Here is a 15,717-nt window from a genome sequence, read left to right on the forward strand (position 1 = left end):
AGAACTGTCAGGGAGGAGCCTGAGGGGAAAAGCTGCTGCTAACATCAATTTACACAAATTTCACAAAACAACACCTCATTGTCACTTTACTGTGGTATTAATGCTATCAATTTCCTGAGGAGCATTGAGAGACAAACCAGATGATGGTAATTGTTGTAATGCAGAATTAGGCAGTCATGTAATATGCTAATTATGAAGAAGCTCCATTATGAAGTAGCTCCTGTAAACAAACTTCTGAAGAATGTCATCTTATCAAGAGATGGGTATTTATATCCTCGTTCCAGCTCTTCTCATGAAAATCAAATGGTCCATGATGCAAATCTATTAATTTAGTTATTTATTTATTAGCTCCTGTATCCTAGACAGGATCAGTTCATCGCTCAAAAACTGTCATAAACGATTACTAGAACTTGTGCTGTAATTAAGTTTCCGTTCCATTTCCAAGTCTGTAATACCACAGTATTGACAACGTTCAGGTGACGATCCGTGGTAAGACATCTTTGCCTCCCCCCTCAAAGACCCTGCCTAGACACATTCTGTTCCAGTAGACAGTAGAGCAAAGTCAAAGCTTTTCATGACACTGACAGAGCGAGAGAGAAATGACTGTGTTAGTTGTAGACATGCTTTGGCACTCGTGAGGACAATGACACACCTGTCAGAGACTGAAAAAGAGAGAAAGCATTTCATGAAATGTTAATGGTCAAGGACGTCCGCAGAGCGTCAAGGCAACATTGGTTTTCACTGTACAGTATCTCACAGAAGTGAGTACACCCCTCACATTTTTGTAAATATTTTATTATACCTTTTCATGTGACAACACTGAAGAAAATAGTTATGCTCAGGTTGCATACTCCCTGGAAAATTATTTAACAATAGATATTTAGCATTTTAAAAAAACAAGATGGGTAAACTCTTACAATTATGATAAATACCTTTAAATAATAATAATAATAATAATAATAATAATAATAATAATAACAGATATTTACTTATTCCACAAAACAAAACAACATTTTAACCGATTATTATTAAAAAGCTACACACACTTGATTCTTAATATTGTGTGTCACCTTCACAAGCAAAGGCTGATTACATAGGATCACAGAAAAAAAAATACAGCTATTATTTTTGTGGAATATATGTAAATATTTGTTTACCTTTATGTGGTAAGAATAAAATTAATGCTTTTTAAAATATATAGCCTATAAAAAAAAAACATCATTAAGTTTCTGTGAGGACTATGTATTCAAATATTTATATAGTATGTATTTGAGTATTTAAATGCAAAGGCACTTTGCCTTAAAAAGACATTATAGTTTGTGGTGGCAGTCATTTAAAAGTCTCCTACTGAGGCCCCCTGGAAAGTGTGGTGAGGGCCCTTAGTTTTGCATGCTGAAGGATTCAAGTGGCTGCCTCTAAGATAAAAATGTTTGTTTCTCAAAAAAAATTGCAAGGGACTTAATGATAATGATAATAATAAACATGCATTTTATATATTACATTGGCAAATAGCTATTCAGAAATGTTCAGTGTGAACAAACAAAAAAAGGTGTGATCATATAATATAATGAAAGCATGCACAAATGTGTTGCAAGGAAAGAGGTGTTGGCTGTAAATAATAAAAGGAGCTGTGAACCATGGGAGCTGTAAATTTCTGTCACACAAGCAATCATATCTGAGCTATCAAAGAGGACAGACATCGCTGGTGTGAAACTTCTCTATTCTTCCGTCCTTCTTTTATTTCATCGCTCTGCCCTCCTGCCAGGCAGGAGCTGTGGGAGTCTGCCACACACAGACAGGCAGGAAGGCAGGCTGCGACAGGAGTGGATCGGATGGGTTTGTTTTCCCACTAATATTTGCTCTGTAAAGCTGTGTGCTGAAACACAATCTACTGTAGGCAGATCGGCACACTCGGGGAGATAGCAGCAGATTAAGTGGGATGGATGGACTCTGCTCTCCCTTCTTTTATTTAGACGGGTTTGGGTTATTAATGCGGATGTGTGCAGAGGCCGTCTCCGTGCTGTCTGCTCTTGGCCCCGCTCACCCCTGCTAAATTACACCTGCAGTGGCTCAAGCGGAGACCACGGGCCTCCTCTACCACCAGACCACCACTTAATTACTCCCACTCGCCAACCAAAGAGAGGACACTGACCCAGTGCTGTCAGAGATGGACAGCACAGGAGCGACTTTCTCTGGACGTGTATCAGTGTGCGCGTGTAAGCATTAGTCCGTGCAACTCGAAAACACCCTTGGTAGCTACTCGACATACAAAGAAAGTGCATTTGCACAATGATTCTGTGATTGATCTCTGGAATGTGAACAGAATGTGAAGGTTTTAGTTACAGTATAGTGAAAAAACACGTGAGGCAAAAAAGATCCTGCCATCTCATGCTTCTGAGAGCATCTGAGACTTATTAAAGTCAACATGGAATCAAAATCAACCTATTTATTTTCTCAATACATATTCTAGGACTTATTCTGCACAATTTAAGTATACTAAATTCTGAAAAAATAAATAAACAAAAATTGTCTTATTTTAACAAAATAAACAAGGTAATTTAAACTAATGTCCAATATTTTTCTGCGCTTTCTGAATAATGTTTTTAGCAACAGAATGGCAAATTATGGCCAATAAAAACATTGTAGAGCTGAGTACAGCTCAGCTAGAAAAATAAATACTACCAAAATTTCCCATCTTTATTAAAAAAAAAAAGATACAGTTTTACAATATAATTGTATTTGGATGACTGTGGGAACCCTGAATAACATTTCTCAAATGTAATTCTTAACATCACCAATTTTTCAATCTCTCCCCTCCAACCAGTTTTTATGATGCAAAAAAATTCAAATGTATAGAGGCAATCCTACTGCTTTTTCTTTTCTATTTCACTCAGAAAAATGTCACACTGCAGAAGTAAATGGATATTCCGTTTCATGTCGATTTCAAATGTTCGTCATTAAAAAAAGAGCCATAAACGCTCTTTGACTGATAAATATCAAAAATCATAAAAGACAAGGGTACTTTTTAAATAATCAGAGAAGATTTCTCCCCACCTATAATAGCATTGACTTAAAGTTAAATACATTAAATGTGTCATATTTAATAATTTTTTAAAAACAGTAATATAATTTGAAAAAGGCTAAATATTTGCCCTACTCCCACAAAATCGGCAGTATGCAGATAGCTTGGTTAGTAGCTTGAGCTGAATGTTTAAAAGAGGAGGAGGAGGAGATCTCTGGGTGCTAGAGTTGAGCATTACAGGGAAAAGTGTGTTGTGCCTGTGGTAAACATCTCTTATCACATAAAAGCACATCTCTTCCCTAGAATGCAGAGCACACGTTCCAAACCTCCTCCTTGCTTGTCAGAGTGCTGCGTACAGCTTCCACAGTGACATGCTGCTGGTGAGTGCCTCTGGTGGTGCTGAGGGGGCTACAGGGGTGCAGAGAGACAGGAACCCCCCTCCCGCTTTCAGACAACAATACTAATATGTGAATCATATTTCACAATGCATGCCAGGCTCACAGGGCCGACAATGAGCCTGCTGCAGAATTCAATCATCTCTGATTATCATCATTATTAATAATGCTGGTTAATTATCATAGCCGGGAGTAAAGCTAATGAAAACGCACGCTGAAGGCCAGCCGGAGGAGCCAGTGGTGGAGCGGGTGAAGGGGATCGTGGTGTTTACGTGGAGTCTAACCTCGGCAGGACCTACTTCATAAAGGGAATGAAGAGAATTCGCTCCAAAAGCCTTGGATTACCCCGAGAGGCGGTAGCGTTCTAGCCTTTATTCATCTACGGTGATGAAAGAGCCATGTTTCAGCTTACTGAGTAGAGACAGTGATGCGTACCAAATTCTAATGAAAACTTGATCCCCAGCAATATGAAGCTTTTGGAAAGTGCAATACAACAAAAGCAGCCTGATAAGCACCCAGGAAAAAAAAGGTGAGAGGAGAAAAAATACAAAATAAATAAATAAGAATAAATAATAAAAAAAAGAGCTAAAGGAGGCAGCAATCAAAGATTTGGGGCTTTAGCAAGAGAGGCAGAAAGCAGATCAGGTTAAGCTCATTATTCCATAGTGTCTCGTCATGTGGTTCATCCCCACTCTCTCCTCTGTCTGTTTCTCTCTTTGTAAGACCGGCTGCCCCGTGTTTTGTGGCGCACTTACAGATTTGGCTGTTGCAGAAATGTACTGGACCACCATCTCCCGTTTAGTGCTCAGGTCCTTCCCTCGCAGGGGGGCCTTGCGCTCTTCATTCAGGTTCATGTCCTCCTGTAGATGCCAATAAAAATATGTTAAATAAATATTATAATAAATATATCATATTAAATATATCAGTTTAATTTAAAATATTTGAACATAGTTCAACATTTTTTTCTTTTTTGAAAATAAACTCTGAAAATTGTTCTCACTGCACATTCATGACCACAGTAAGGACACGGTCCTATAGAGCCAAGGTTAGATCGAGTAATGAATCCTTGATATATGTTTATCAATTCCATGACAAGTCAAGGAGATGTTGTATGTGCATAGAGTCTTTCTCCAGAGATACACCCAGGCTGTATTTCTATGGAGCCATGCTGCCCTCTGGTGAAGAGAAAAGGGACTGTGTGTCCTATGCTTTCAAACGAGAGCCGTGGGTGTGTGGGTGTCCGCAAAGAAGAAAAAATGTAATGCCAGACAATGTAAATACTCAAGGAGAAAAGGGTGAGGGTTGGTGATTTCAAAGCCACTTGTACATCTTTTCATCAAGCTTTATTTTTTTAATTGAAGGTAACACTTTAAAAAAGCCACTTTTGAAAACTGTTACTCTGTGTGTTTGCTACATGTGGCTAACAGCACATCCACTGAATTGGTGATAAAGTGAAGGACATCTTTTCAGAGATGAACATTTCAATAGTTTTACATCAAGCCACTGTCTCTCTCCTCTTCCTCTCCCCTCACGTAAAACAAGGCCTTTAATGAATCAGTGAGCCCTGTTGATGTGGCATCTTAATTGGCTCCTTAATCCAGTTCCCGCTCTCCAGTATGATTTACCCATCATAATTAATTATGTCCTCAAAGCTTGGAATTATTAAATCACAGGCCAGGGCTGGCATAATTGATTCCTTTTATGGAAGAAGCCAGATCCACTGATGCAAAGGTATAAATAAGTGCCTTTTTTCTCTTCAGCTGCAATTTGAGAATGGTTGCTTCATACTCCAACTTGAAACTCTATTAATCTCAGTGCCGAGGAAACTTCATAAAGTCATCCAGAGGAACAATAAAACTACCAATACAGACCATTAAAAATAAGAGAATACGGTGTTTACGGGATGCGAGTCTGATCTCCCAAGGGCACAGAGAAGTGCCAGGAAAATGGGAATCAGTAGATCTATCTCTCACAACAACTGTTGTGGAGAGTGGCCAAGTTTCCCAGAGGGAAAAAAAAAAGGCATAATTTTTCATGCTTGATCTTGGTCAATTGGGTTATTTTGCAGTGGGCTTCTGAAGAATTCTCCAAAATAGAAGCAATCCGCTTAGGTTTGTAAGGACAGCCGAAAGAACACTTATTAGTCAAAGTGCCATAAATCAAAATAAGCCAAATGTACTTTTGAGAGTCCAGGGGCGTATACAAGCCAAAAGTTCAAGGAGAAGCTATTTCTCCGTCAATCTGGAAGAAAGAGAACAGGATTGTCACAATTACGCCGCCACTGATATTTCAGTGCATCTAGCGCATATACTAAATAGCTAAAGTACATTCAACAGAAGGCAAAAGTACATTGGATGTAGGGCTGTGCGATTAATCGAAATCGTCATAAAATCGCGATTTGAGCTTGCGCGATTTCTAAATCGCTTTATAGCACGATTTTCCGCGCCCCCGACCTCCCGCAGCATGCTATCCGAACCAATCAGAATGCAGCGCACCTAAATGGAGCACGAGAACAGAACAGACTGGGCGGGCATACAAATGTAACGCCAGGCTCACACACTCCATCTGTGGTGCGTATTTTTTCCGCGCCCATGTTAACGCATCAGAGCGTTCACACTGCACGCGATTGCGGTCCGGCAGTGTGCTCCAGGAGCGGTGCGTCTGCAGCAGTCATGTTGCGATCGTTTCCGCACGGAATCTATATCTGCTGTGCTGTACGCACTGAATTAAAGTGACAGCGCATTCATTATTCACGGTAAAAATTAACATGGATTGACACGGAAATTTAGTAATTACACCATAAATGCATATAATTAAAGTCTACTGATTCACAGTCAACACATGGCTTTTTGGCTAGATTTAAAACAAGGAAAAGTGCACTTTTAGATAAACAAGGCAATAATAGATGGCACTCGTGGTGGTAGTTAAACAAAGTTATATTTATTAAGTTTAAACGTGAATATGTCTATGAAAGATTGTATTACTGTACTGTGATAAAAGAGAATCACAATGCTGAAAAAGCATTTTCAGAAACAAGGTTTGGATTTGAAATCAAAATAATGGATAAATGTTGTGTTTGTGGTAAACAGCCGCGGATCAGGAGCGGACTGCAAACGCGTCCTGTGCAAAAGCAAAATGAGTCCGTGCTGCTTCTACACCGCATACACATAGGCTGTATACGTACTGAACTTGGCGCAACAAATATAGTTCAACATCTGAGGGAACGCCACAAAGAGCTCTATGACCAATGCATGGCAAAAAAAAAATCCCTGGACACGGGATTTTTATTTTCCTGTCATATGTCTATTCTAGAGACATTTTGTTACACCTTTACTTAGTGATTATTTTGCCTTATGTCTGTAATGCATTTATGACTGTAAAGCATGTCTGTGTGTGTCAAAGCTCTGCTCCACTCCGGAGGGTAAACCCTTTGAAGGGATTAGGGCATAGGGATGAGCCCTTCCGAATGGAACGCAGGGCACGACTTCGAAGCTTTTATCGTATGGAGAATAGGCTTGTTTGAGATGCATCGGCGCTGCGCAGAACGATCGGTGTATGACATCAAAGTACCTGTACTTTGGAACCGAGAACCGGTTCCTTTCGGACAGGTCCGATATGAGAACCGATGAGCTGATGATACATGCGTGATTCAGTGTGAAGCTGCTGAACAGTTCTATGCTATGAGTGTGGGTAAACCGAGGACCTGAATGAGGGGCCGATCTGGCGAAATGCAAGTTTATTTAATAACAAATATATCGTAATAGATTATGCATAGTAGGCCTATGTGGATCACGCTTCTGCTCTGATGAGAAGTAATTTATTCACTTTATATCTTCAATACTTATAAAACATCCTCGTTTGCTTATATCTTCAATACTTATAAAACATCCTCGTTTGCACATCACTGCTTGTACCTGTATTTGTGTGCTTAGTTGCAAACTTAATGGTAAGAAACTTGTCAGATCATGTTGATGTTTTAACTGACTGAAGTAATGATTACTGACTTTATATAATTGAATATGTTGAATGTATTTTCATCCCGACCCGGGACGATAGTCATTACGTCATCGCAAATGACGTCATTACGTTATAGAGTAAAATAACCTGTGAACCGTTTTTTTTTTTAACCGGTTCATTGAAACGAACTGTCCGAAAGAACCGGTTCGCGGAAAAGAACCGGACTTCCCATCACTACTGTATAAGCACTGCAGACAGAATACGTGTGAACTTAGCGCAACAAATCTAGTTCAACATCTGAGGCAACGCCACAAAGAGCTCTATGACTAATGCATGGCATAAAAAAAATCCCTGGACACGGGATTTTTTTTTTCTGCCATATGTCTATTCTAGAGACATTTTGTTACACCTTTACTTAGTGATTATTTTGCCTTATGTCTGTCAGCATTTTGATAAAGCTCTAATTGGTTTTCTTTTGGAAATATGTTTCAAATTCACACTGAATGCATTAATGACTGTAAAGCATGTCTGTGTGTGTCAAAATCGCGATTAAAATCGAAATCGCAATATTGATCAAAGAAATCGCAATAGGTTTTTTTTGTCCATATCGCACAGTCCTAATTGGATGTCCCCCAAAACAGCTAGAAGAATGGAGAAAGGGCATCTGACCAAATACTCCCTAAGTACAGTTTGGAGAGGGAGGATGAAGAGCAGTTGGGGGGGGGGGGGTGATTGCAACTGCAGGGGTAACAGTCTAACCTCATCAATCCCAGAGTCCTTCTCTGGACCAGCCGCATCTCTGTCTATCTGAATGTTAATGGTGCTGGAGGAAAAGCTGTGGTTGACTGAAGGATGATGCAAACCGGAGGAGCTGGCATGTCACATCCTGCCAGCACAGTTTCTCAGCACGAGAGGCGCATTAAGAGCCCTCAGCCGTGTCTTAACACGCCTCCACCCAGCTCATGAAAGGATTTACCGCTGTGCATTTTTATCAGGCCTTGAGTCCAGCTGCGCACATGCACACACAATGGCAAGGACGGCGACATTGGCTCTCTCTCCTCGTGCACGCATTAAGGCGAGAATATCATATGCTTAGGGACACGGCTACTAACCCCCTTTATCAAAGAGCCGGGGCTTTCATTTGTCGAAGAGCTCCTGTTTTTACCAGAGCATTTTGATGACTGCCCACATTAGTGCACCCTTATTTTTCCATGCACTGCACTGCAATCTGATAGATCTGCCCACTGGCATTAAAGTGCATTGAGGGGGGGCTCATTTATTTGCATTCGGTCAATGCTTCAAGTTTGTATATTGAAGAATGACCTCAAATTTAGCCTTAACACTGATGATGTGAATCAATACATACATGCGCAACGAGCATGCAGGAGGGAAACGCAAGTATAAAAGCTCTCCCACAGCTTCATATATTAGGCTGAATGTGGTTTTGTTTTGTGGCTCATGAATCTTTTCTATATGGAGACCAACTGACTAGCTGATTCATAACCTCAATGTCAATGGCGGTTGGAATACCAAAGCGTTTTTCCCTCAATTGTTTCATTACGATTATTATGCAAAAGCCAATTCCGTTCCGTGCAACATGTTTCAGGCCTGTAAACCTGCCTGGCTTGTCAAGCAGCAAATTGAAGCCCAGGTTTAATGTTCCACTATCTTGAGAACAAAAACAGCAATTGAGAGGTTATGTGAGTGACAGGCAGTTACTAACACAACAAGAAAATATGGAGGGCCAAGAGTCTCTGGCGGGTTGAAGATTGGTGCAAACATTTGAAACAAATGAACAAATCAAACTGAGTATAGCCCACCATGTCAAAGAATGCAAGGCAATTACAGAAAATGTGCTGTATGACTCAGTTCTACATATGACCAGGCCATCTGGTCACAAGCACAGAACATTTGAAAACAGTGGAAGATAGGCATAGGTCTAACATTATAAAGCTTTAAAGAAAGACACACTATCCGCCTAAATGCTATAACATTAATGAAAAGTAAGCATGAAGGCAAAATTAGACACCAGGGGACGCTGTTCAGCTATATGTTCTACTGTCACATTAAAATAATTGTACTTGCTCTGCAAGCCCAAGAAATGGATTCCCTCAAGACCACAATTCAGTAAGGCAAAAGATATAAATACCATGTTTGATATCAAAGATAGCTGGTCCCAAGAAACACAAGAACCAACAATGTTTGATGTCCAATGACACCTGACGCAATGTGTCGAAATGGGAAATAGGCCCAGTATTTTATATGATAGCTACAGCACAGCACACAAGTTTGTTTGTTTTTTTTTGTTTTTGTTTTTTTTTAAATGATGACCTAAATTTTATCTATTCGTCGTCACCTGCTTCAAAAAAATACTTTAGTACGCACTAAGCAAGTCAAATGGACAACAACTTTCTCAATTTCTTATTTTCTCATTTACAAAATGAATGAATGAATGAATGAATGAAAGCATACACTAGCATTCAAACGTTTTTACATTTTGTTAAAAATAAATTTGTATTTTTATTCAGCAAGCATGCATTAAATTGATCAAACGTGACAAACTTAAAATTATATTTCAAATAAATGCTGTTCTTTTAATCTTCCTATTACTCATGTGACACTGAAGACTGGAGTAATGGCTGCAGACTGGCTTTGCCATAACATCAGTAAATTGCATTTTAAAATGAATTTTAATTAAAAAAAATTTGTTTTAAATTATAATAATATTTCAGAATATTTCATTACTGTTTCATTGTATTTTTAGTTAAATAAATGCAGTGTTGTTGAGCATTTTTTCAAAAATATATATATAAAAAAAAAAAATCTTACTGACCACAAACTTTGGAAAATAATGAACTATGTATGTTATGTTTGTAAGATTCTTTGTAAGGTAATGAATGTCTTTGATATAAAAAAAAATTACAAATCTGACTGACCTGCAAACAATATTATATAAAGTACCTGTAATGTATTCAGATTACAAAGCAAAAAGAAATATCAATAGAATGCCTTTGCAAGAATCACACAGAACAAAACTATTGAGCTATTGTTCACCACACAGATGGTAAGCAGTCCATTTCTCCAAATAAATGCTGCCTCTTTTGAAAAATATGTCAAAGAATTTGGCTGGTGGGGAGCCCAGTAATCTTTTGCCTTTGATGCAAGTACCAGTCAATTATCAATGTGAATGGTATCAACCTAATGAGGTGTACAATTTACGGTGGAGCCTGGAAGGCCGTTTAGAGTACATAAAATGGGCACTGAAGATCAGTTCTGCTCAGGTGCTGCGAAATTGGCAGAGTTTCCGATCTACAGACAATAAATCCACAGAAACAGTCAAATAATACAAAAAGCATCACAGACAGACTCTGCTGTGACAGATGCAGGATGGGGAGATCTCTGACCCAAAAAAAACTAATACAAAGCAAACATTTTTCTTGTCTGGGAAATAATCCTCCCATTGTTCTGCAGCCAGATTTTGTTATTTGACTTGTCTAGGCCAAAACAAGCGTGAGTTCAACTGAGGCCAGTGTATGCAGCAGCCCTGTCGGTTTTGGTGTCTTGGGGATTGAAGGGAGTGTGTGTGTCTATGTACAGATAAACAGAGCGGGAACTTCACAGGTAGGGTGAAGACTGCATTCAGCCCTCACCGCAAGTAAAATAAAACTGTTTAGACAATAATGTGCTGCTTCTCCCTATCCGTAACAGTAGCTTGTTCTATCCTATGTGGTGGATGCTCTATTGACAGCTGTCAACATATCACACTTAATAACAGAATTAGCAAGAAGAGTCATGCATATAAAAGCTTGGTAGCTAATGTATATTCTCTCCCAGAGGGGAAAACGAACAAGTGTCAAGTCTAGCCAATGCTCAGTTAATGCAACCTGTCGGCAGAGAGCGCAAAGCTCTCAAGTCCCATTCTCCACTCGTGATTAACAGCAGAAGAGAGACAAGGAAAGATAAGGTGTCTTTGATGATCTATGCATCATAAACGTGACTTCGCTACTACAGAAACATGAGGAAACAAATGGCTACGATGAGTCACTAACGCACTGGGCTACAGATCTTTGGTTTCAATTCCAGGTAGGAAACAGGCCATTATACAACTGACTAAAACAAAGAATAACCTACTACAAAAGTACTCCCTTGTGAAAAAGAAGTGCACTTTAGCACACTTTATTAAATAAAAACATGCTTATAAAGTTCAAAAAGAACTTATTACGAAAATAGTAGAATGTAAAAGAATAAGCTTAAGTGCAAACTGAATGTAACGTTTTCTTACACGTAATAGCATGTTAATCGCAATTAAATAAAACTGCAGTATAGTTAAATTTATATTTAATCGAATTAACTGAACTTTAAAGTGATTTTTGAACCATTTAAGTAGGACTTAAATGTATCTTTATATGTAATTACATAATTATGTATACTGGTCTTGAAATATGGTTAAGTTTTCGTTTTAATTAAAAATGTTGCAATTTAGTATATTTAAAATATATTAACTTTAATTGTAACATCAAATAACACACTAGAGTTACAATTAAAATCAAGTACTTCACATGTGATTTAGTATGTTAATCAGCACATCAAAATAAGTGTACTTAATTACATGATTTAAAGTAAAACTTTATATTTGGCTTAATTTTTGTAATAAGCACTCTCCTTTTCCACAAGGGCTTTGCAAACTAAATGCTTGAGAAAAATCCTTGTTAAACTCATTTTACGTTGCTGGCCAAGTGTGCGAGAGGCGAAATGTCACTGAGAAGTCTGGTTCTGATGGCCTAATTGACACCCTTAACATGAGCTCAATGCTTTGATATGTATCAGTGAAAAAGGGCGTCTGAGGTCATGCAGTGCCTGGGGCACAGTACAGATCCCAGTGCAGATTGAAAACAAACTCACCATCATCTTCTCAAGCAAGTCCACAATCTCTTTCTCTGACAGGTTCATGGAGCGCTCGTCGAAGAGTGGCTGGGGCACAGGCAGCTCGGTCTGGGTGGAGATAGGGTCTGTGGGGTGCTGGATAAAAGGTTTCTCCTTCTTCATGCCTTGCTTTCGAAAGCTGGTGATTCTGTCACGCTGGAAAGACAGTTGAGTTAAAGTGAAGTAAATAACTGGTGCATATGTCAGAACATATATATCTGACAGTGGAAATGCTAATACTATACAAGGCCTTCTGAAGAAGCTGTTTAACTTTTATGGCCCTGTGAAATACACCTGTTGATGTATTTCTTACTAAGACAGTAAGTTTAGAAGAGGCATGTAGGCGTATAAAGGCATAAAGGGTAAGGGTTTGTCCATTTTTTGCAGGGGAAAGCACATTTGAAAGCATATGATTAGACAAAAATCTCTGAAGTTCAACATTAGCCATCAATGTTTTTGTAAACGACATATTCAATTCAAAAAGGATGCATTAAATTGATCAAAAAGTGACAGTAAAGACATTAACATTTCTATTTCAAATAAATGCTGTTCTTTTAAATTTACATTCATCAAAGACTCCTGTAAAAATGTATCATAGTTTTCACAAAAATATTAATGAGCACAACTGTTTTCAACATTGATAAGATGACATGCATCTCAAGCAAAAAATCATCATATTAGAATGATTTCTGAAGGATCATGTCGCAATGAAGATTACAGGAATAAATTACATTTTGAAATGTATTCAAATAGGAAACGTATTTTAAATTGTAGTGATATTTCAAAATATTACCATTTTTACTGTATTTTTGATCAAATAATCGCAAATAAGTGTCCTCAAAGCTAATACACTTGGACTAATAACCACAAAACTCTCCTTACGATTTCATGGAGGTCTTTTTAAGTTAGTACAAAACAGTTTGGTTACTTATTATAAAGTTTTAACATGTAGTTTAAAGTTCATAGCTTGACATTTGACTCACCTGCTCCCTTGTTACTTTACCTTTCCAAGCTGTACTTTTAAAAGCAAGGGGTGATATTACCTTTGTCATCTTTCCACTTGTTCATGTTCGATTTACAGTCATAATGAATACAGAGACAATATCACAGACAGCATTCTGGACTACATAAGACGGCAAAATGTGAGTATGATGTGTTTAAGGTTTCTAATTAGAAAGAGATGTGAGTGGCTTCCATCGGCATTCCGGTCATGGGTTACTGGCTCAGAGAGAGTGAAAACAGACCATGCACTAGTAGTCACTGTTAGTCTGTCATTGAAAACAGAGGGAACATGCATATATGGATGAATTCAAAACAAATGAACGAAAAGAATCAAAACACAATCTGTTGTAAAATGAAAGTGTTCAAGGAGAGACCAAAGTCAAAATGAAGACAAGGTCTGACAACTTATTATGAACGATTGCATCAAGCTGCCATGTGTCTGCTTGAACTCCGGCTTGCTGACCTGGAGTGAACTTTAGACTGATTGATTATGACAGGGTGAAGAAAAAAAAAAAAACAGTTTTGCTTTGCTTTTTTGTCTTTGATCTCTCTTTGTCGATCACTTCATTTTAACAACACTCTGGTAATCGTGGCGAAGATGAGAAAAATAAAAAGACAAAAGAGAAAAAGAAAGACACACAAAATAAAAGAAACAGACACCTTACCATGTCATCAGCCAATGTTTTTATGTGTATGTTCTGTTGAAGGGAAGGGACAACATAGAAATGAGGGCCAACGGAAACACTGCTGTGCCTTTGTGCATGGGAGAACCCATAACCACATGCAATAAATGAGAGATTAATGCAAAAAATAAAAAGGCTTATCAGATCATAAGAAAACAACCAACTGCAGCAGAGAAAGTGAACCCACTGCTGGTACAACTCTGAATGCATCTATGTCTCTTTTACATGTAAAGTGGAGTCTGTTCATTTACAACATAAACAAATCTTTGTTTATATGACAGCAGGACTAATGAAGATAAATTCTTTAAACATATCACTGGCCTTACAAAAGCAGAAATAAAGCTTTGATGAGCAAGGCTAACTATAAACAGACACATTCTGCCCAGAGACAATACAGGAAGATGAGACAGACCACTCGGAGGAAAATTATTAGGGAAATAGCAAAAGCTTGCCAAAGATCTTTGGTCCTTTCAGCTCCATGTGTTCATTCTAGGGCTGGACAATAATTCAATATCAATATGTATCGCGATATCCTCAGAAAGAACAGTCTGACTATGTTTACATACACATTTCAGTAATTCCAAATTACATTTAATATGATTGCAGATTCCAAATTAATGTACCCTAAACTCTGAAATATGATTTAATCTGTAAAATGTATAATATAAATATTCAAATAAATAAATAAAATATAAAAATCAATAAAAAGATTTTAAAATTTAAAATTTACTTTATTTAAGTGCTGGGCAACGATTAATCGCGAATAATCACATCCAAAATAAAAGTTTTTTGTGTTCATAATATACGTGTGTGTACTGTGTATATTTATTATGTATATATAAATACACACACGCATATATTTAAGAAAAATACATTGTTTATATATTAAATATATTTATATATAATATAAATTATATGAATATAAATATATACATGTAAATATTTTCTAACTATATATATATATACTGTATGCGTGTCTATTTACATATACATAATACATATACACAGTACACACACATACTGTATATTATATAAACAAAAACTTTTATTTTGGATGCGATTAATCTACTTTATTAAAAAAAATAATAATAATAAAAGGGCATTAATTCTGATTAAACTATAAGATTAACTATTAAGATGCTGGTAGGCTAAACATAGCTAGAGAGCCCTGCTGAGCCCTTTCGACCTAAAGACCCTTTGGCCAACCAGATTAACCAGAATATTCATGCTGTTCATTTGCAAAACAATGCTAAAGAACATTTTGTTAGTTATTCTATAATCACTATGTACATAGCTTTAATATCCACATATTACCTAAAATACTACATTAAAGGGGTCATATGATGTTGCTAAAAAGAACAATATTTTGTGTATTTGGTGTAATTAAATGTTTATGCGGTTTAAGGTTAAAAAAAACACATTATTTTCCACATACTGTACATTATTGTTTCTCCTCTATGCCCCGCCTTTCTGAAACGCGTCGATTTTTACAAAGCTCATCGGTCTGAAAAGCGAGGTGTGCTGTGATAGGCCAGCTATCCAGTGCATTGTGATTGGCCGAATACCTCAAGCGGGTGACGGAAATGTTAAGCCCCTTGCCATACTGTTGATGCCGTGTCCCGGCCGGAGTGATGAGACAAAAACATTAAAACCCATTATAAACGAGGCATTTGTTGCATCCAGTGGGGACATAATTACTGATTATAATGACTTATACTGTCTTTTTACGCGTTGC

General features: G+C 37.7%; 1 protein-coding gene across 1 annotated transcript in view; it reads right to left on the reverse strand.

Moving 5' to 3' along the window:
* diaph2 (diaphanous-related formin 2) overlaps nt 1-15,717 on the reverse strand; it is a 420,052-nt gene that overhangs the window by 387,581 nt on the left and 16,754 nt on the right. Inside the window, exons 3-5 of the mRNA XM_016477051.1 lie at nt 13,965-13,997; nt 12,277-12,453; nt 4,173-4,277 (exon numbers count right to left, since the gene is read on the reverse strand). Coding sequence (XP_016332537.1) covers nt 4,173-4,277; nt 12,277-12,453; nt 13,965-13,997 — 315 coding nt within the window. The remainder of the gene's footprint in view (nt 1-4,172; nt 4,278-12,276; nt 12,454-13,964; nt 13,998-15,717) is intronic.

This window comes from Sinocyclocheilus anshuiensis, unplaced genomic scaffold (assembly GCF_001515605.1).
Source record: "Sinocyclocheilus anshuiensis isolate Anshui unplaced genomic scaffold, SAMN03320099.WGS_v1.1 scaffold20, whole genome shotgun sequence".
In the NCBI taxonomy this organism is placed as follows: Eukaryota; Metazoa; Chordata; class Actinopteri; order Cypriniformes; family Cyprinidae; genus Sinocyclocheilus; species Sinocyclocheilus anshuiensis.